This window comes from Pseudophryne corroboree, chromosome 2 (genome assembly GCF_028390025.1).
Source record: "Pseudophryne corroboree isolate aPseCor3 chromosome 2, aPseCor3.hap2, whole genome shotgun sequence".
NCBI classification, from domain to species: Eukaryota; Metazoa; Chordata; class Amphibia; order Anura; family Myobatrachidae; genus Pseudophryne; species Pseudophryne corroboree.
Window position 1 is genome coordinate 66,364,251 of NC_086445.1, and position 23,810 is coordinate 66,388,060.

The following is a 23,810-nucleotide window of genomic DNA, read 5'->3' on the forward strand; positions in this document are numbered from 1 at the left end:
TACACATTAAAGCTAAATATGAGAATCGAAAGTGTGAAATGAAAGAGAAATGATCAAAGGCGACAATAATATGACAATATCAAACATGAAATGGTTGTTACGATACTGTAAATATTCCAGAGAGAGTCCACAGGATCCTAAGGTAATGCTCCAAATGTCCACAAGGAATATGTGAAAAAATAAAATAAAAAAGTCCAATGTGTAGTAATGTTAAAAACCAATAGGTTTCAATGGTGTCCAGAATAGGAAGCCTAATGTGAGGGTAAACTTGATAGAAGGAAAGGATAGGATCTCACCACCAATCCGAATACACAATCCAGCGTACCGAAACTCACATAGATAGAAGTAGAGGAATTACATATAAAGGTATCTTTATGTGGAAGTTTCACAATTATTCATATAGGTACTGCGTACCCCACTCACGTGTCAGGGGTGCTCTTTCTGCATATAAAGGTATCTTTAAATGAGCAGTCGATGCAGTTGATTGAAGAAAAAATTGTGCTTCATCCTCGGTTTATATGAAAATTGAGATAATTATGGTTACTGTATCATTTATGCATACTAAGTTTTTCTGATTAAGCACAGTGTTTTATGCTTATAGTTCTCCAAAATGCTAAAGTTTGTTGTAGACATCCCATCATGCATTGTGTTTCCTGCTTCCTGTCTGTTACATATAAATAGTTCCCATTTCCACTCTCAGCATGCACACCTTGAAAAAGACCTATTGGGTCGAAACGTCGTTGTTGGTGCAAGCTAAGATTGGACTACTTTTTAATTTGCATGCAAGCTGATGTCATCCTTTTTGCTGATAAGGTAAGCAAGGGTTATATACACATAGTGGGCATTCCGGATTCCCCACGTGTATTGGAGTTTTCCATCTTTCCCACATGCCCTTGCAGGCACCTTGCAGTGATTGATTTGACCATCTTGTATTTTATTTTGTATTTTTAACAAATTGAAAAGCACAATTTTTTCTTCAATCAACTGCATCGACTGCTCATTTAAAGTAGAGATGAGCGCCGGAAATTTTTCGGGTTTTGTGTTTTGGTTTTGGGTTCGGTTCCGCGGCCGTGTTTTGGGTTCGACCGCGTTTTGGCAAAACCTCACCGAATTTTTTTTGTCGGATTCGGGTGTGTTTTGGATTCGGGTGTTTTTTTCAAAAAACACTAAAAAACAGCTTAAATCATAGAATTTGGGGGTCATTTTGATCCCAAAGTATTATTAACCTCAAAAACCATAATTTACACTCATTATCAGTCTATTCTGAATACCTCACACCTCACAATATTATTTTTAGTCCTAAAATTTGCACCTAGGTCGCTGGATGACTAAGCTAAGCGACCCTAGTGGCCGACACAAACACCGGGCCCATCTAGGAGTGTCACTGCAGTGTCACGCAGGATGGCCCTTCCAAAAAACACTCCCCAAACAGCACATGACGCAAAGAAAAAAAGAGGCGCAATGAGGTAGCTGTGTGAGTAAGATAAGCGACCCTAGTGGCCGACACAAACACCGGGCCCATCTAGGAGTGTCACTGCAGTGTCACGCAGGATGTCCCTTCCAAAAAACCCTCCCCAAACAGCACATGACGCAAAGAAAAAAAGAGGCGCAATGAGGTAGCTGTGTGAGTAAGATAAGCGACCCTAGTGGCCGACACAAACACCGGGCCCATCTAGGAGTGTCACTGCAGTGTCACGCAGGATGTCCCTTCCAAAAAACCCTCCCCAAACAGCACATGACGCAAAGAAAAAAAGAGGCGCAATGAGGTAGCTGTGTGAGTAAGATAAGCGACCCTAGTGGCCGACACAAACACCGGGCCCATCTAGGAGTGTCACTGCAGTGTCACGCAGGATGTCCCTTCCAAAAAACCCTCCCCAAACAGCACATGACGCAAAGAAAAAAAGAGGCGCAATGAGGTAGCTGTGTGAGTAAGATAAGCGACCCTAGTGGCCGACACAAACACCGGGCCCATCTAGGAGTGTCACTGCAGTGTCACGCAGGATGTCCCTTCCAAAAAACCCTCCCCAAACAGCACATGACGCAAAGAAAAAAAGAGGCGCAATGAGGTAGCTGTGTGAGTAAGATAAGCGACCCTAGTGGCCGACACAAACACCGGGCCCATCTAGGAGTGGCACTGCAGTGTCACGCAGGATGTCCCTTCCAAAAAACCCTCCCCAAACAGCACATGACGCAAAGAAAAAAAGAGGCGCAATGAGGTAGCTGTGTGAGTAAGATAAGCGACCCTAGTGGCCGACACAAACACCGGGCCCATCTAGGAGTGGCACTGCAGTGTCATGCAGGATGTCCCTTCCAAAAAACCCTCCCCAAACAGCACATGACGCAAAGAAAAATTAAAGAAAAAAGAGGTGCAAGATGGAATTGTCCTTGGGCCCTCCCACCCACCCTTATGTTGTATAAACAGGACATGCACACTTTAACCAACCCATCATTTCAGTGACAGGGTCTGCCACACGACTGTGACTGAAATGACGGGTTGGTTTGGACCCCCACCAAAAAAGAAGCAATTAATCTCTCCTTGCACAAACTGGCTCTACAGAGGCAAGATGTCCACCTCATCATCATCCTCCGATATATCACCGTGTACATCCCCCTCCTCACAGATTATCAATTCGTCCCCACTGGAATCCACCATCTCAGCTCCCTGTGTACTTTGTGGAGGCAATTGCTGCTGGTCAATGTCTCCACGGAGGAATTGATTATAATTCATTTTAATGAACATCATCTTCTCCACATTTTCTGGATGTAACCTCGTACGCCGATTGCTGACAAGGTGAGCGGCGGCACTAAACACTCTTTCGGAGTACACACTTGTGGGAGGGCAACTTAGGTAGAATAAAGCCAGTTTGTGCAAGGGCCTCCAAATTGCCTCTTTTTCCTGCCAGTATAAGTACGGACTGTGTGACGTGCCTACTTGGATGCGGTCACTCATATAATCCTCCACCATTCTATCAATGTTGAGAGAATCATATGCAGTGACAGTAGACGACATGTCCGTAATCGTTGTCAGGTCCTTCAGTCCGGACCAGATGTCAGCATCAGCAGTCACTCCAGACTGCCCTGCATCACCGCCAGCGGGTGGGCTCGGAATTCTGAGCCTTTTCCTCGCACCCCCAGTTGCGGGAGAATGTGAAGGAGGAGATGTTGACAGGTCGCGTTCCGCTTGACTTGACAATTTTGTCACCAGCAGGTCTTTCAACCCCAGCAGACTTGTGTCTGCCGGAAAGAGAGATCCAAGGTAGGCTTTAAATCTAGGATCGAGCACGGTGGCCAAAATGTAGTGCTCTGATTTCAACAGATTGACCACCCGTGAATCCTTGTTAAGCGAATTAAGGGCTCCATCCACAAGTCCCACATGCCTAGCGGAATCGCTCCGTGTTAGCTCCTCCTTCAATGTCTCCAGCTTCTTCTGCAAAAGCCTGATGAGGGGAATGACCTGACTCAGGCTGGCAGTGTCTGAACTGACTTCACGTGTGGCAAGTTCAAAGGGCATCAGAACCTTGCACAACGTTGAAATCATTCTCCACTGCACTTGAGACAGGTGCATTCCACCTCCTATATCGTGCTCAATTGTATAGGCTTGAATGGCCTTTTGCTGCTCCTCCAACCTCTGAAGCATATAGAGGGTTGAATTCCACCTCGTTACCACTTCTTGCTTCAGATGATGGCAGGGCAGGTTCAGTAGTTTTTGGTGGTGCTCCAGTCTTCTGTACGTGGTGCCTGTACGCCGAAAGTGTCCCGCAATTCTTCTGGCCACCGACAGCATCTCTTGCACGCCCCTGTCGTTTTTTAAAAAATTCTGCACCACCAAATTCAAGGTATGTGCAAAACATGGGACGTGCTGGAATTTGCCCATATTTAATGCACACACAATATTGCTGGCGTTGTCCGATGCCACAAATCCACAGGAGAGTCCAATTGGGGTAAGCCATTCCGCGATGATCTTCCTCAGTTGCCGTAAGAGGTTTTCAGCTGTGTGCGTATTCTGGAAACCGGTGATACAAAGCGTAGCCTGCCTAGGAAAGAGTTGTCGTTTGCGAGATGCTGCTACTGGTGCCGCCGCTGCTGTTCTTGCGGCGGGAGTCCATACATCTACCCAGTGGGCTGTCACAGTCATATAGTCCTGACCCTGCCCTGCTCCACTTGTCCACATGTCCGTGGTTAAGTGGACATTGGGTACAGCTGCATTTTTTAGGACACTGGTGACTCTTTTTCTGAGGTCTGTGTACATTTTCGGTATCGCCTGCCTAGAGAAATGGAACCTAGATGGTATTTGGTACCGGGGACACAGTACCTCCAACAAGTCTCTAGTTGGCTCTGCAGTAATGATGGATACTGGAACCACGTTTCTCACCACCCAGGATGCCAAGGCCTCAGTTATCCGCTTTGCAGCAGGATGACTGCTGTGATATTTCATCTTCCTCGCAAAGGACTGTTGGACAGTCAATTGCTTACTGGAAGTAGTACAAGTGGTCTTCCGACTTCCCCTCTGGGATGACCATCGACTCCCAGCAGCAACAACAGCAGCGCCAGCAGCAGTAGGCGTTACACGCAAGGATGCATCGGAGGAATCCCAGGCAGGAGAGGACTCGTCAGAATTGCCAGTGACATGGCCTGCAGGACTATTGGCATTCCTGGGGAAGGAGGAAATTGACACTGAGGGAGTTGGTGGGGTGGTTTGCGTGAGCTTGGTTACAAGAGGAAGGGATTTACTGGTCAGTGGACTGCTTCCGCTGTCACCCAAAGTTTTTGAACTTGTCACTGACTTATTATGAATGCGCTGCAGGTGACGTATAAGGGAGGATGTTCCGAGGTGGTTAACGTCCTTACCCCTACTTATTACAGCTTGACAAAGGCAACACACGGCTTGACACCTGTTGTCCGCATTTCTGATTAAATACCTCCACACTGAAGAGCTGATTTTTTTGGTATTTTCACCTGGCATGTCAACGGCCATATTCCTCCCACGGACAACAGGTGTCTCCCCGGGTGCCTGACTTAAACAAACCACCTCACCATCAGAATCCTCCTGGTCAATTTCCTCCCCAGCGCCAGCAACACCCATATCCTCCTCACCCTGGTGTACTTCAACACTGACATCTTCAATCTGACTATCAGGAACTGGACTGCGGGTGCTCCTTCCAGCACTTGCAGGGGGCGTGCAAATGGTGGAAGGCGCATGCTCTTCACGTCCAGTGTTGGGAAGGTCAGGCATCGCAACCGACACAATTGGACTCTCCTTGTGGATTTGTGATTTCGAAGAACACACAGTTCTTTGCGGTGCTTTTGCCAGCTTGAGTCTTTTCAGTTTTCTAGCGAGAGGCTGAGTGCTTCCATCCTCCTGTGAAGCTGAACCACTAGCCATGAACATAGGCCAGGGCCTCAGCCGTTCCTTGCCACTCCGTGTGGTAAATGGCATATTGGCAAGTTTACGCTTCTCCTCCGACAATTTTATTTTAGGTTTTGGAGTCCTTTTTTTACTGATATTTGGTGTTTTGGATTTGACATGCTCTGTACTATGCCATTGGGCATCGGCCTTGGCAGACGACATTGCTGGCATTTCATCGTCTCGGCCATGACTAGTGGCAGCAGCTTCAGCACGAGGTGGAAGTGGATCTTGATCTTTCCCTAATTTTGGAACCTCAACATTTTTGTTCTCCATATTTTAATAGGCACAACTAAAAGGCACCTCAGGTAAACAATGGAGATGGATGGATACTAGTATACAATTATGGATGGACTGCCGAGTACCGACACAGAGGTAGCTACAGCCGTGGACTACCGTACTGTGTCTGCTGCTAATATAGACTGGATGATTGATAATGAGATGAAATCAATATATATATGTATGTATATATAATATCACTAGTACTGCAGCCGGACAGGTAGATAATATATTTATTAGGTATTGGTAATGATGACTGATGACGGACCTGCTGGACACTGTCAGCTCAGCAGCACCGCAGACTGCTACAGTAAGCTACTATACTATAGTAGTATGTACAAAGAAGAAAGAAAAGAAAAAAACCACGGGTAGGTGGTATACAATATTATATATATATATATATTATATACAATTATATATATATTAAACTGGTGGTGATTGATTATTAAACTGGTGGTCAGGTCACGTTGCAACTTGCAACTAGTACTCCGAGTCCTAAGCAGACAATCACAAAATATATTATTATACTGGTGGTCAGTGTGGTCACAACAATGGCAGTGTGGCACTGACTCTGGCAGCAAAAGTGTGCACTGTACGTTATATGTACTCCTGAGTCCTGCTCTCAGACTCTAACTGCTCCCCACTGTCAGTGTCTCCCCCACAAGTCAGATAATACACTTACAGTCACACTATCTAATCTATAAATATCACTTCAGCAAGTAGTATAGTAGTATACAGTATAGTAGTACTCCTCCTAATAATGCTCCCCAAAATACTGTGTCTCTCTCTTCTCTAAACGGAGAGGACGCCAGCCACGTCCTCTCCCTATGACTCTATAAATATCACTTCAGCAAGTAGTAGAGTAGTATACAGTATAGTAGTACTCCTCCTAATAATGCTCCCCAAAATACTGTGTCTCTCTCTTCTCTAAACGGAGAGGACGCCAGCCACGTCCTCTCCCTATGACTCTATAAATATCACTTCAGCAAGTAGTAGAGTAGTATACAGTATAGTAGTACTCCTCCTAATAATGCTCCCCAAAATACTGTGTCTGAGTAGTATACAGTATAGTAGTACTCCTCCTAATAATGCTCCCAAAATACTGTGTCTCTCTCTTCTCTAAACGGAGAGGACGCCAGCCACGTCCTCTCCCCCTATGACTCTATAATATCACTTCAGCAAGTAGTACAGTAGTATACAGTATAGTAGTACTCCTCCTAATAATGCTCCCCAAAATACTGTGTCTCTCTCTTCTCTAAACGGAGAGGACGCCAGCCACGTCCTCTCCCTATGACTCTATAAATATCACTTCAGCAAGTAGTAGAGTAGTATACAGTATAGTAGTACTCCTCCTAATAATGCTCCCCAAAATACTGTGTCTCTCTCTTCTCTAAACGGAGAGGCCGCCAGCCACGTCCTCTCCCTATGACTCTATAAATATCACTTCAGCAAGTAGTAGAGTAGTATACAGTATAGTAGTACTCCTCCTAATAATGCTCCCCAAAATAGTATACTGTGTCTCTCTCTTCTCTAAACGGAGAGGACGCCAGCCACGTCCTCTCCCTATGACTCTATAAATATCACTTCAGCAAGTAGTAGAGTAGTATACAGTATAGTAGTACTCCTCCTAATAATGCTCCCCAAAATACTGTGTCTCTCTCTTCTCTAAACGGAGAGGACGCCAGCCACGTCCTCTCCCTATGACTCTATAAATATCACTTCAGCAAGTAGTAGAGTAGTATACAGTATAGTAGTACTCCTCCTAATAATGCTCCCCAAAATACTGTGTCTGAGTAGTATACAGTATAGTAGTACTCCTCCTAATAATGCTCCCCAAAATACTGTGTCTCTCTCTTCTCTAAACGGAGAGGACGCCAGCCACGTCCTCTCCCTATGACTCTATAAATATCACTTCAGCAAGTAGTAGAGTAGTATACAGTATAGTAGTACTCCTCCTAATAATGCTCCCCAAAATACTGTGTCTGAGTAGTATACAGTATAGTAGTACTCCTCCTAATAATGCTCCCCAAAATACTGTGTCTCTCTCTTCTCTAAACGGAGAGGACGCCAGCCACGTCCTCTCCCTATGACTCTATAAATATCACTTCAGCAAGTAGTATAGTAGTATACAGTATAGTAGTACTCCTCCTAATAATGCTCCCCAAAATAGTATACTGTGTCTCTCTCTTCTCTAAACGGAGAGGACGCCAGCCACGTCCTCTCCCTATGACTCTATAAATATCACTTCAGCAAGTAGTATAGTAGTATACAGTATAGTAGTACTCCTCCTAATAATGCTCCCCAAAATACTGTGTCTCTCTCTTCTCTAAACGGAGAGGACGCCAGCCACGTCCTCTCCCTATGACTCTCAATGCACGTGTGAAAATGGCGGCGACGCGCGGCTCCTTATATAGAATCCGAGTCTCGCGAGAATCCGACAGCGGGATGATGACGTTCGGGCGTGCTCGGGTTAACCGAGCAAGGCGGGAGGATCCGAGCCTGCTCGGACCCGTGGAAAAAAGCTGAAGTTCGGGCGGGTTCGGATTCAGAGGAACCGAACCCGCTCATCCCTAATTTAAAGATACCTTTATATGCAGAAAGAGCACCCCTGACACGTGAGTGGGGTACGCAGTACCTATATGAATAATTGTGAAACTTCCACATAAAGATACCTTTATATGTAATTCCTCTATTTCTATATATGTGAGTTTCGGTACGCTGGATTATGTATTCGGAGTGGTGGTGAGATCCTATCCTTTCCTTCTATCAAGTTTACCCTCACATTAGGCTTCCTATTCTGGACACCATTGAAACCTATTGGTTTTTAACATTACTACACATTGGACTTTTTTATTTTATTTTTTCCCATATTCCTTGTGGACATTTGGAGCATTACCTGAGAATCCTGTGGACTCTCTCTGGAATATTTACAGTATCGTAACAACCATTTCATGTTTGATATTGTCATATTATTGTCGCCTTTGATCATTTCTCTTTCATTTCACACTTTCATTTGTCATAATATCTGGTTGGGCAAACATTAAGAGAATTGATTAGACCGACTGTACTTAGTGCTCCAGAGTTCACTCCTCTCCCCTTTAATTAAATATGAGAATTGTTATGTCAGGCCGCCCTTCGGCAAATCATTATTGCCCTCCAACATTGGTCACCCATCCCCCCACATCAAGTGACTGCCAGCTCTGCCTCTTTTATGTTGGATGCAGTCCCGGTGCATCCAGACACCCAAGGCACCCCTTACCTCACCCCTCCCTCTTCTCCGCCTCTTGCTCCACTATACGTGTCTCGTGCCTAGTGGGAGTTACACCAATGGTTATACTGGATATAAATACTGTGTGTGTATATATATATATATATATATATATGTGTGTGTGTGTGTGTGTGTGTGTGTGTGTGTGTATATATATATATATATATATATACCAAACGAAAGGGACGGCACTCAGAGGATTTAAGTGAAAATGCTTGTATTCAAAAAGTCATCTTAATTACATCATCATCGACGTTTCGGTGTTCATCTCACCGTCTTCAGGATGTACATGCAATATAATCACCATACATGACAGACAAACATATAGTGCTAACTTACCCTGCTTATATACCACATAAACAAACGAACTGCACATGCGGCGGCGGGACCCGGCCAGCGGCTCCATGACACGCGAAGGTGACGTGACCCTCGCTCCCGGAAGTCTACGGGCCACCAGAGATCACGCCCTACACAGCGTTGTCACATTGCCAAGGAGACTCCAAGCACGTCTGGCTCAGATAGAGGAGACGCCATAGCGTCCCCATGACTACCGAGGCAGGCGCTGTCAGAGCTCCGGCGGTCTGCACACACTCAGTTAAATCATGCGCTATTAAAAACATACTGATCATACCAAGACCAATATGTTATTAAAAACAAATGCATTTCGGAAAACATAGTGTACTGAACATAATAAGAGGATATTGTATTATATAGGGCAACAAAAACAACCAAAACTACTCCGGTGTGGCCCACAATAAATGCTACAGTTTAACAACGGACATGATTAATCCAATATACTATAATTCATATATACACCAAGAATTATTTTAATACAGGTGTCCCAGATATGGTAATAATAATCATCTCCTATATAATAGCCCTGTGATTCTGTGCCTGGGTTTCTAACGCTGGGCGTTAAGGCCCGTAATATCGGTACGGACTATAAGATCTTTGATATTCTTCCCTCGACGAAAACTGGTCATAGGGGTAATATCCTTAAAACTGTGCAAATCTTTGTCCGTACTGACAATGGGCCATAAGGCTTTGGAAGCAGATTGTGTGATCCGGCTGTTGGTGGAATATGTGGTAGACCATATCAACCGGTTAGAATTCTTCCCTCTTTGTGTCAGCTTAACATCTTTATCTGCTAACAATTGCTCACGGGGGATACTGAGAACCTTCAATTTGTGTTTCTGCAGTAACTCCTCTGGGTATCCACGCTGTCTAAATTTTTGTACCATATCGTTCAGTTGTTGATCAAGTGTCGTGGGGTTATTGTTAATTCTTGCCACTCTCAACATTTGTGAGTATGGTAATCCAGACCTGAGGGAGATAGGGTGGTGGCTCGAGTATCTGAGCAGTGTGTTGCGGTCTGTTGCTTTATTAAATACCGGGGTGATGAGTTGACCCCTCTCATTAGTTAACTTCACATCCAAATATTCTATTTCATGAAAACTGGCCTTGTATGTAAATTTAATTGGCCCATTTAAATCATTGATGGCAGTCATGAATTGGATGAATGATTCCTCAGTTCCAGACCAGAAGATGATCAAGTCATCTATATACCTCAGGAATAATTTGGCGTGTTGTTGAAAACTGTGATTCTCATAAAACAGTATGCGTTCTTGTAAATACATGTAGATGTTAGCATATGTCGGTGAGACGTTAGAGCCCATAGAACACCCCAATACTTGCAGATAATATTGACCATCGAAGAGGAAATAGTTCCTATGTAGAACAAGGGTCAATAATTGAATGAGGAATGTTACATCTGGACCTTTGTAATGCTGGTTATTCACCAGGAACAATTCAACAGCCCTAATGCCATCTTGATGGGGGATCGCAGTGTATAAACTCTGGACGTCTAGGGTGCACATAAGCATGGAAAACGGTTCTTCAGTATATTTTTGTATACGTTTTAGAAAGCTGGTGGTGTCTTTCACATATGACATTTCATGTATAATACACGGCTGTAGTAACGTGTCCAAATATTTTGACACCGGCTGATATAGTGAGCCCATAGCCGAAACAATGGGACTCCCAGGTGGGAATACAGGATCTAGAGATGAGCGCCTGAAATTTTTCGGGTTTTGTGTTTTGGTTTTGGGTTCGGTTCCGCTGCCGTGTTTTGGGTTCGAACGCGTTTTGGCAAAACCTCACCGAATTTTTTTTGTCGGATTCGGGTGTGTTTTGGATTCGGGTGTTTTTTTCAAAAAACACTAAAAAACAGCTTAAATCATAGAATTTGGGGGTCATTTTGATCCCAAAGTATTATTAACCTCAAAAACCATAATTTACACTCATTTTCAGTCTATTCTGAATACCTCACACCTCACAATATTATTTTTAGTCCTAAAATTTGCACCGAGGTCGCTGTGTGAGTAAGATAAGCGACCCTAGTGGCCGACACAAACACCGGGCCCATCTAGGAGTGGCACTGCAGTGTCACGCAGGATGTCCCTTCCAAAAAACCCTCCCCAAACAGCACATGACGCAAAGAAAAAAAGAGGCGCAATGAGGTAGCTGTGTGAGTAAGATTAGCGACCCTAGTGGCCGACACAAACACCGGGCCCATCTAGGAGTGGCACTGCAGTGTCACGCAGGATGTCCCTTCCAAAAAACCCTCCCCAAACAGCACATGACGCAAAGAAAAAAAGAGGCGCAATGAGGTAGCTGTGTGAGTAAGATTAGCGACCCTAGTGGCCGACACAAACACCGGGCCCATCTAGGAGTGGCACTGCAGTGTCACGCAGGATGTCCCTTCCAAAAAACCCTCCCCAAACAGCACATGACGCAAAGAAAAAAAGAGGCGCAATGAGGTAGCTGACTGTGTGAGTAAGATTAGCGACCCTAGTGGCCGACACAAACACCTGGCCCATCTAGGAGTGGCACTGCAGTGTCACGCAGGATGTCCCTTCCAAAAAACCCTCCCCAATCAGCACATGATGCAAAGAAAAAGAAAAGAAAAAAGAGGTGCAAGATGGAATTGTCCTTGGGCCCTCCCACCCACCCTTATGTTGTATAAACAAAACAGGACATGCACACTTTAACCAACCCATCATTTCAGTGACAGGGTCTGCCACACGACTGTGACTGATATGACGGGTTGGTTTGGACCCCCCCCAAAAAAGAAGCAATTAATCTCTCCTTGCACAAACTGGCTCTACAGAGGCAAGATGTCCACCTCATCTTCACCCTCCGATATATCACCGTGTACATCCCCCTCCTCACAGATTATCAATTCGTCCCCACTGGAATCCACCATCTCAGCTCCCTGTGTACTTTGTGGAGGCAATTGCTGCTGGTCAATGTCTCCGCGGAGGAATTGATTATAATTCATTTTAATGAACATCATCTTCTCCACATTTTCTGGATGTAACCTCGTACGCCGATTGCTGACAAGGTGAGCGGCGGCACTAAACACTCTTTCGGAGTACACACTTGTGGGAGGGCAACTTAGGTAGAATAAAGCCAGTTTGTGCAAGGGCCTCCAAATTGCCTCTTTTTCCTGCCAGTATAAGTACGGACTGTGTGACGTGCCTACTTGGATGCGGTCACTCATATAATCCTCCACCATTCTATCAATGTTGAGAGAATCATATGCAGTGACAGTAGACGACATGTCCGTAATCGTTGTCAGGTCCTTCAGTCCGGACCAGATGTCAGCATCAGCAGTCGCTCCAGACTGCCCTGCATCACCGCCAGCGGGTGGGCTCGGAATTCTGAGCCTTTTCCTCGCACCCCCAGTTGCGGGAGAATGTGAAGGAGGAGATGTTGACAGGTCGCGTTCCGCTTGACTTGACAATTTTGTCACCAGCAGGTCTTTCAACCCCAGCAGACTTGTGTCTGCCGGAAAGAGAGATCCAAGGTAGGCTTTATATCTAGGATCGAGCACGGTGGCCAAAATGTAGTGCTCTGATTTCAACAGATTGACCACCCGTGAATCCTTGTTAAGCGAATTAAGGGCTGCATCCACAAGTCCCACATGCCTAGCGGAATCGCTCCCTTTTAGCTCCTTCTTCAATGCCTCCAGCTTCTTCTGCAAAAGCCTGATGAGGGGAATGACCTGACTCAGGCTGGCAGTGTCTGAACTGACTTCACGTGTGGCAAGTTCAAAGGGCATCAGAACCTTGCACAACGTTGAAATCATTCTCCACTGCACTTGAGACAGGTGCATTCCACCTCCTATATCGTGCTCAATTGTATAGGCTTGAATGGCCTTTTGCTGCTCCTCCAACCTCTGAAGCATATAGAGGGTTGAATTCCACCTCGTTACCACTTCTTGCTTCAGATGATGGCAGGGCAGGTTCAGTAGTTTTTGGTGGTGCTCCAGTCTTCTGTACGTGGTGCCTGTACGCCGAAAGTGTCCCGCAATTTTTCTGGCCACCGACAGCATCTCTTGCACGCCCCTGTCGTTTTTAAAAAAATTCTGCACCACCAAATTCAAGGTATGTGCAAAACATGGGACGTGCTGGAATTTGCCCATATTTAATGCACACACAATATTGCTGGCGTTGTCCGATGCCACAAATCCACAGGAGAGTCCAATTGGGGTAAGCCATTCCGCGATGATCTTCCTCAGTTGCCGTAAGAGGTTTTCAGCTGTGTGCGTATTCTGGAAAGCGGTGATACAAAGCGTAGCCTGCCTAGGAAAGAGTTGGCGTTTGCGAGATGCTGCTACTGGTGCCGCCGCTGCTGTTCTTGCGGCGGGAGTCCATACATCTACCCAGTGGGCTGTCACAGTCATATAGTCCTGACCCTGCCCTGCTCCACTTGTCCACATGTCCGTGGTTAAGTGGACATTGGGTACAACTGCATTTTTTAGGACACTGGTGAGTCTTTTTCTGACGTCCGTGTACATTCTCGGTATCGCCTGCCTAGAGAAGTGGAACCTAGATGGTATTTGGTAACGGGGGCACACTGCCTCAATAAATTGTCTAGTTCCCTGTGAACTAACGGCGGATACCGGACGCACGTCTAACACCAACATAGTTGTCAAGGCCTCAGTTATCCGCTTTGCAGTAGGATGACTGCTGTGATATTTCATCTTCCTCGCAAAGGACTGTTGAACAGTCAATTGCTTACTGGAAGTAGTACAAGTGGGCTTACGACTTCCCCTCTGGGATGACCATCGACTCCCAGCGGCAACAACAGCAGCGCCAGCAGCAGTAGGCGTTACACGCAAGGATGCATCGGAGGAATCCCAGGCAGGAGAGGACTCGTCAGAATTGCCAGTGACATGGCCTGCAGGACTATTGGCATTCCTGGGGAAGGAGGAAATTGACACTGAGGGAGTTGGTGGGGTGGTTTGCGTGAGCTTGGTTACAAGAGGAAGGGATTTACTGGTCAGTGGACTGCTTCCGCTGTCACCCAAAGTTTTTGAACTTGTCACTGACTTATTATGAATGCGCTGCAGGTGACGTATAAGGGAGGATGTTCCGAGGTGGTTAACGTCCTTACCCCTACTTATTACAGCTTGACAAAGGGAACACACGGCTTGACACCTGTTGTCCGCATTTCTGGTGAAATACCTCCACACCGAAGAGCTGATTTTTTTGGTATTTTCACCTGGCATGTCAACGGCCATATTCCTCCCACGGACAACAGGTGTCTCCCCGGGTGCCTGACTTAAACAAACCACCTCACCATCAGAATCCTCCTGGTCAATTTCCTCCCCAGCGCCAGCAACACCCATATCCTCCTCATCCTGGTGTACTTCAACACTGACATCTTCAATCTGACTATCAGGAACTGGACTGCGGGTGCTCCTTCCAGCACTTGCAGGGGGCGTGCAAATGGTGGAAGGCGCATGCTCTTCACGTCCAGTGTTGGGAAGGTCAGGCATCGCAACCGACACAATTGGACTCTCCTTGTGGATTTGGGATTTCGAAGAATGCACAGTTCTTTGCTGTGCTGCTTTTGCCAGCTTGAGTCTTTTCATTTTTCTAGCGAGAGGCTGAGTGCTTCCATCCTCATGTGAAGCTGAACCACTAGCCATGAACATAGGCCAGGGCCTCAGCCGTTCCTTGCCACTCCGTGTGGTAAATGGCATATTGGCAAGTTTACGCTTCTCCTCCGACAATTTTATTTTAGGTTTTGGAGTCCTTTTTTTACTGATATTTGGTGTTTTGGATTTGACATGCTCTGTACTATGACATTGGGCATCGGCCTTGGCAGACGACGTTGCTGGCATTTCATCGTCTCGGCCATGACTAGTGGCAGCAGCTTCAGCACGAGGTGGAAGTGGATCTTGATCTTTCCCTAATTTTGGAACCTCAACATTTTTGTTCTCCATATTTTAATAGGCACAACTAAAAGGCACCTCAGGTAAACAATGGAGATGGATGGATTGGATACTAGTATACAATTATGGACGGGCTGCCGAGTGCCGACACAGAGGTAGCCACAGCCGTGAACTACCGCACTGTACTGTGTCTGCTGCTAATATATAGACTGGTTGATAAAGAGATAGTATACTCGTAACTAGTATGTATGTATAAAGAAAGAAAAAAAAACCACGGTTAGGTGGTATATACAATTATGGACGGGCTGCCGAGTGCCGACACAGAGGTAGCCACAGCCGTGAACTACCGCACTGTACTGTGTCTGCTGCTAATATAGACTGGTTGATAAAGAGATAGTATACTCGTAACTAGTATGTATGTATAAAGAAAGAAAAAAAAACCACGGTTAGGTGGTATATACAATTATGGACGGGCTGCCGAGTGCCGACACAGAGGTAGCCACAGCCGTGAACTACCGCACTGTACTGTGTCTGCTGCTAATATAGACTGGTTGATAAAGAGATAGTATACTCGTAACTAGTATGTATGTATAAAGAAAGAAAAAAAAACCACGGTTAGGTGGTATATACAATTATGGACGGGCTGCCGAGTGCCGACACAGAGGTAGCCACAGCCGTGAACTACCGCACTGTACTGTGTCTGCTGCTAATATATAGACTGGTTGATAAAGAGATAGTATACTCGTAACTAGTATGTATGTATAAAGAAAGAAAAAAAAACCACGGTTAGGTGGTATATACAATTATGGACGGGCTGCCGAGTGCCGACACAGAGGTAGCCACAGCCGTGAACTACCGCACTGTACTGTGTCTGCTGCTAATATAGACTGGTTGATAGAGAGATAGAATACTCGTAACTAGTATGTATGTATAAAGAAAGAAAAAAAAACCACGGTTAGGTGGTATATACAATTATGGACGGGCTGCCGAGTGCCGACACAGAGGTAGCCACAGCCGTGAACTACCGCACTGTACTGTGTCTGCTGCTAATATAGACTGGTTGATAAAGAGATAGTATACTCGTAACTAGTATGTATGTATAAAGAAAGAAAAAAAAACCACGGTTAGGTGGTATATACAATTATGGACGGGCTGCCGAGTGCCGACACAGAGGTAGCCACAGCCGTGAACTACCGCACTGTACTGTGTCTGCTGCTAATATATAGACTGGTTGATAAAGAGATAGTATACTCGTAACTAGTATGTATGTATAAAGAAAGAAAAAAAAACCACGGTTAGGTGGTATATACAATTATGGACGGGCTGCCGAGTGCCGACACAGAGGTAGCCACAGCCGTGAACTACCGCACTGTACTGTGTCTGCTGCTAATATAGACTGGTTGATAAAGAGATAGTATACTCGTAACTAGTATGTATGTATAAAGAAAGAAAAAAAAACCACGGTTAGGTGGTATATACAATTATGGACGGGCTGCCGAGTGCCGACACAGAGGTAGCCACAGCCGTGAACTACCGCACTGTACTGTGTCTGCTGCTAATATAGACTGGTTGATAAAGAGATAGTATACTCGTAACTAGTATGACTATAAAGAAAGAAAAAAAAACCACGGTTAGGTGGTATATACAATTATGGACGGGCTGCCGAGTGCCGACACAGAGGTAGCCACAGCCGTGAACTACCGCACTGTACTGTGTCTGCTGCTAATATATAGACTGGTTGATAAAGAGATAGTATACTCGTAACTAGTATGTATGTATAAAGAAAGAAAAAAAAACCACGGTTAGGTGGTATATACAATTATGGACGGGCTGCCGAGTGCCGACACAGAGGTAGCCACAGCCGTGAACTACCGCACTGTACTGTGTCTGCTGCTAATATAGACTGGTTGATAAAGAGATAGTATACTACTAATATTATATATACTGGTGGTCAGGTCACTGGTCACTAGTCACACTGGCAGTGGCACTCCTGCAGCAAAAGTGTGCACTGTTTAATTTTAATATAATATTATGTACTCCTGGCTCCTGCTATAACCTATAACTGGCACTGCAGTAGTGCTCCCCAGTCTCCCCCACAATTATAAGCTGTGTGAGCTGAGCAGTCAGACAGATATATAATATATATAGATGATGCAGCACACTGGCCTGAGCCTGAGCAGTGCACACAGATATGGTATGTGACTGACTGAGTCACTGTGTGTATCGCTTTTTTCAGGCAGAGAACGGATATATTAAATAAACTGCACTGTGTGTCTGGTGGTCACTCACTATATAATATATTATGTACTCCTGGCTCCTGCTATAACCTATAACTGGCACTGCAGTAGTGCTCCCCAGTCTCCCCCACAATTATAAGCTGTGTGAGCTGAGCAGTCAGACAGATATATATATAATATTATATATAGATAATAGATGATGCAGCACACTGGCCTGAGCCTGAGCAGTGCACACAGATATGGTATGTGACTGAGTCACTGTGTGCTGTGTATCGCTTTTTTCAGGCAGAGAACGGATTATAAAGTAAACTGCACTGTCCTCACTAGTAAACTCTCTCCACTCAGTCTCTACACTTCTACAGTAACAGTACTCCTCCTAGTCAGCTCCAGTAAATCTCTCTCAGTCTCTTATAATCTAAATGGAGAGGACGCCAGCCACGTCCTCTCCCTATCAATCTCAATGCACGTGTGAAAATGGCGGCGACGCGCGGCTCCTTATATAGAATCCGAGTCTCGCGATAGAATCCGAGCCTCGCGAGAATCCGACAGCGTCATGATGACGTTCGGGCGCGCTCGGGTTAACCGAGCAAGGCGGGAAGATCCGAGTCGCTCGGACCCGTGAAAAAAAACATGAAGTTCTGGCGGGTTCGGATTCAGAGAAACCGAACCCGCTCATCTCTAACAGGATCTCTATGTATTTTTGGTGTAGTATAGAACAACGGTGTTCTTGGACATGTTTGTGTTAGGGCTTTCAGTATCCGTTCAGAAATCACGCCATTGGTTTTAGCTGTATTCAATATAAGATCTAATTCCTGTTTCTACATTTTAACAGGATTGGTAGATAACTTTTTATAAACAGACTGATCCCTCAATTGACTCAGAGCTTCGTGTCGGTACGTAGAAATGTCTTGCACCACAATCGCCCCGCCTTTATCTGCTGGGCGGATTACTACATCATCATAAGAAGACAATTTTTTGATTGCTTGTCGTTCCCCCTTGGTAAGATTGTACCGTTACTTCGGGTTCTCATGGTTAAATTTGTGAATGGAATCATCCAATAGTCGTGTGAAGCACTTCAAAGATGGGTTCAGTACAGGAGGATCATATGAAGATTTGAGCATACCCCTACAGAATTTTTCTACTGGATCTGCATTAGAGTTATTAATCTCCACCCTGCTAGAGCTGTCATAGAAATGTTCATGCAGGCGGAGTTTTCTCCCAATTTTGTGCAAATCAAGATTCCAGTCGAATTCTGAATGCGGAGTTGTGGGGACAAATGCCAATCCTTTATTTAATACTGAAATCTCATCTGTTGTTAATGTCCTTGCAGACAAGTTGAATATTACTTGTTTTTCTTCCAAGGAGGGCGTCCTACCCCTCTCCGTTTGACGGCCTCTTCTCGTATGTTGACGTCTGTATTTAGGTTTCCAGTGCGCATGCGTGCTCCTAAAGGGATTCCAGAGCTATTCTTGATGGAGTCTTCTCCTTCAGATACAACAAAATCACTATCACTCTGAGATGTGTCTGGTTCTGTTCCCTGTTTGGTTCTTCTATTGCCTCTATGATACCGGTGGTATCTGCGATAATTTTTCTGAGGAAGCAGCTAAAGAACTGGCTATCGTTAAAACTAAAATCAAAGATTTTGAGGCCCTGCATATGCAGACATTGCAACAAGATACTTCAGGTAATTGGAGTAACAAATTACAAGCGCAATGTGATAAGTGCAGAATAGATCTCATTAAATTCAAGAAACTTAAACGTACAAGAGTATGCAAGACTATGAGGAAAACAGTGTATATAGGTGGCTCAGTGGGAGTGAGCCTCAGAAAAATTATCGCAGATACCAACGGTATCATAGAGGCAATAGAGGAACCAAACAGGGAACAGAACCAGACACATCTCAGAGTGATAGTGATTTTGTTGTATCTGAAGGAGAAGACTCCATCAAGAATAGCTCTGGAATCCCTTTAGGAGCACGCACGCGCACTGGAAACCTAAATCCAGACGTCAACATATGAGAAGAGGCCGTCAAACGGAGAGGGGTAGGACGCCCTCCTTGGAAGAAAAACAAGTAATATTCAACTTGTCTGCAAGGACATTAACAACAGATGAGATTTCAGTATTAAATAAAGGATTGGCATTTGTCCCCACAACTCTGCATTCAGAATTCGACTGGAATCTTGATTTGCACAAATTTGGGAGAAAACTCCGCCTGCATGAACATTTCTATGACAGCTCTAGCAGGGTGGAGATTAATAACTCTAATGCAGATCCAGTAGAAAAATTCTGTAGGGGTATGCTCAAATCTTCATATGATCCTCCTGTACTGAACCCATCTTTGAAGTGCTTCACACGACTATTGGATGATTCCATTCACAAATTTAACCATGAGAACCCGACGCAACGGTACTATCTTATCAAGGGGGAACGACAAGCAATCAAAAAATTGGCTTCTTATGACGATGTAGTAATCTGCCCCGCAGATAAAGGCGGGGCGATTGTGGTGCAAGACATTTCTACGTACCGACACGAAGCTCTGAGTCAATTGAGGGATCAGTCTGTTTATAAAAAGTTATCTACTAATTCTGTTAAAATGTATAAACAGGAATTAGATTTTATATTGAATACAGCTAAAACCAATGGCGTGATTTCTGAACGGATACTGAAAGCCCTAACACAAACATGTCCAAGAACACCGTTGTTCTATACTACACCAAAAATACATAAAGATCCTGTATTCCCACCTGGGCGTCCCATTGTTTCGGCTATGGGCTCACTATAACAGCCAGTGTCAAAATATTTGGACACGTTACTACAGCCGTGTATTATACATGAAATGTCATATGTGAAAGACACCACCAGCTTTCTAAAACGTATACAAAAATATACTGAAGAACCGTTTTCCATGCTGATGTGCACCCTAGACGTCCAGAGTTTATACACTGCGATTCCCCATCAAGATGGCATTAGGGCTGTTGAATTGTTGCTGGTGAATAACCAGCATTACAAAGGTCCAGATGTAACATTACTCATTCAATTATTGACCCTTGTTCTACATAGGAACTATTTCCTCTTCGATGGTCAATATTATCTGCAAGTATTGGGGTGTTCTATGGGCTCTAACGTCTCACTGACATATGCTAACATCTACATGTATTTACAAAAACGCATACTGTTTTATGAGAATCCCAGTTTTCAACAACACGCCAAATTATTCCTGAGGTATATAGATGACTTGATCATCTTCTGGTCTGGAACTGAGGAATCGTTCATCCAATTCATGACTGCCATTAATGATTTAAATGGGCCAATTAAATTTACATACAAGGCCAGTTTTCATGAAATAGAATATTTGGATGTGAAGTTAACTAATGAGAGGGGTCAACTCATCACCCCGGTATTTAATAAAGCAACAGACCGCAACACACTGCTCAGATACTCGAGCCACCACCCTATCTCCCGCAGGTCTGGATTACCATACTCACAAATGTTGAGAGTGGCAAGAATTAACAATAACCCCACGACACTTGATCAACAACTGAACGATATGGTACAAAAATTTAGACAGCGTGGATACCCAGAGGAGTAACTGCAGAAACACAAATTGAAGGTTCTCAGTATCCCCCGTGAGCAATTGTTAGCAGATAAAGATGTTAAGCTGACACAAAGAGGGAAGAATTCTAACCGGTTGATATGGTCTACCACATATTCCACCAACAGCCGGATCACACAATCTGCTTCCAAAGCCTTATGGCCCATTGTCAGTACGGACAAAGATTTACACAGTTTTAAGGATATTACCCCTGTGACCAGTTTTCATCGAGGGAAGAATATCAAAGATCTTATAGTCCGAACCGATATTACGGGCCTTAAACAGCATCCAGAAACATTCATAAGATCTAATAAAAAGGGCTGTTATAGATGCATTAATTGTGTTACGTGCAGCTATATGGACACTGGTACAGCATTTCGACACCCTCATAGTGGGAAAAATATCCCAATCAAGCATCCAGTGACGTGCACGACTCCGTATGTAATTTACATTATTAGATGCCCTTGTGGGTACTACTATGTAGGGAAGACTATCCGCCCCTTTAAAGAACAAGCAACACAACACCGCTCAGCAATTAAGGCAGCCTTACAGAGTGGTGACAGTGACCAACCGGTGGCGAAGCATTTCGCAGAGAGAGGACACTCTATGGCCTCTGTGAAATACATGATTATTGACCACCTCCCTGAAAATAAACGTGGGGGCGATAGGAACAAGCAACTGCTAATAATGGAGGTGAGATGGATAGTACGTTTAGATACAGTGGCACCCAAGGGACTAAATGAAAAAATTTGCTGGAATACATTATTATAAACATGATTATTATTACCATATCTGGGACACCTGTGTTAAAATAATTCTTGGTGTATATATGAATTATAGTATATTGGATTAATCATGTCCGTTGTTAAACTGTAGCATTTATTGTGGGCCACACAGGAGTAGTTTTGGTTGTATTTGTTGCCCTATGTAAAACAATATCCTCTTATTATGTTCAGTACACTATGTTTTCCGAAATGCATTTGTTTTTAATAACATATTGGTCTTGGTACGATCAGTATGTTTTTTAATAGCGCATGATTTAACTGAGTGTGTCCAGACCGCCGGAGCTCTGACAGCGCCTGCCTCGGTAGTCATGGGGACGCTATGGCGTCTCCTCTATCTGAGCCAGACGCACTTGGAGTCTCCTTGGCAACGTGACGACGCTGTGTAGGGCGTGATCTCTGGTGGCCCGTAGACTTCCGGGAGCGAGGGTCACGTCACCTTCGCGTGTCATGAAGCCGCTGGCCGGGTCCCGCCGCCGCATGTGCAGTTCGTTTGTTTATGTGGTATATAAGCAGGGTAAGTTAGCACTATATGTTTGTCTGTCATGTATGGTGATTATATTGCATGTACATCCTGAAGACGGTGAGATGAACACCGAAACGTCGATGATGATGTAATTAAGATGACTTTTTGAATACAAACATTTTCACTTAAATCCTCTGAGTGCCGTCCCTTTCGTTTGGTATAGTAGTGGATGCTCCACTTTGGACTTGGACACCGGGGTAAGAAACCTTAATATTTTGAGTGCCGGACACAGCAATATATATATATATATATATATATATATATATAGCTGTTGCTGTAGCAATGTTAACCATGCCCAAAAGTCATTCAATTTCTAAATTTATAATGCTGGACAAGGCCAAACAGACACGTACGCAGAGCCGCAGGCACATAAAACTCCTTTTAGACATACATTTTTTTAAATAAAAATATTTTTTAATAGTTTCATTTAGAATATCATAGAATATATATATATATATATATATATAGATAGATAGATAGATAGATAGATAGATAGATATATTTATATATAATGTATATTTGGATCTAACCTATTTTTTTCTGTGCTTTTTTTTTTAATGCAGCTCGATTGTCTTTATCATACCAATACACTCAAGATTCAAAAATGGGATTCGTCATCAATGCAATCTACGCCATGGCGTATGGTCTCCACAATATGCAGGTGTCTTTATGTCCCGGGTACGCCGGTCTCTGTGACGCTATGAAGCCAATAGATGGTCAGAAACTACTAGATTGCATTATGAAAGCAAATTTCACAGGTGTAGCTGGAGACATGATTGTGTTTGATGAGAACGGAGATTCACCGGGACGGTATGTTGTTTACGTGTTTTTGTTTTCATTATAATTTACTTTTATATTGTTGCAACCAAGTTTGTCACACCCTTGTAGAAGCTGGGAAAGCACTGCAATATGAATAGTATTCTTTCATCATCAGTATTTCAAAATACAGTAAAGAAATATTTAACTGTAGTTAATTTTATTAAAAAAATGTAACATATTTTGGACACGGTACTTAAAGAAGTAATTAACAAAGTTGAAGAACATTATATAGCAATTCCATTTGTCCTGGGTTTCCAAGGACAATTAGCCTACTTCAGCATGGGTTGTTGTTGCGCATGAGGAAGGATTCCAAGCACAGGGCAAGTCCGCCCTGCACGAAGGGGCCTTCCCCCTCCCCCACTATACGAATGCTTCGCTCAGCAGCAAAGCACTCGCATGATAAGGGTAGTCCACTGCCTGGCAGACGGCTACCTGCCATGTTTTGGGTCACAACGTCTGCATGTGATGCTATGCTGCCCCCTGGCCCGCCCCGCAAATGGTTTGGACACCCCCCCAACACGGTGTCGGTTCCCATAAAACACATCATCGATGCCCCCGCCCCACGAACGCCTCTGCCTATCAATCTGGCAGTGGCATTTGCATATATGGGACGGCGTCGCATTTCAAAGTGTACGCACGCGCAGTGCGACTTCTGTGTG

At 44.4% G+C, this 23,810-nt stretch overlaps 1 protein-coding gene across 7 annotated transcripts in view; it reads left to right on the forward strand.

Moving 5' to 3' along the window:
• GRM5 (glutamate metabotropic receptor 5) overlaps positions 1-23,810 on the forward strand; it is a 634,815-nt gene that overhangs the window by 461,694 nt on the left and 149,311 nt on the right. For all 7 annotated transcript variants that reach the window (XM_063951395.1, XM_063951398.1, XM_063951400.1 and 4 more), the window contains exon 5: positions 22,896-23,142. In XM_063951395.1, coding sequence (XP_063807465.1) covers positions 22,896-23,142 — 247 coding nt within the window. The remainder of the gene's footprint in view (positions 1-22,895; positions 23,143-23,810) is intronic.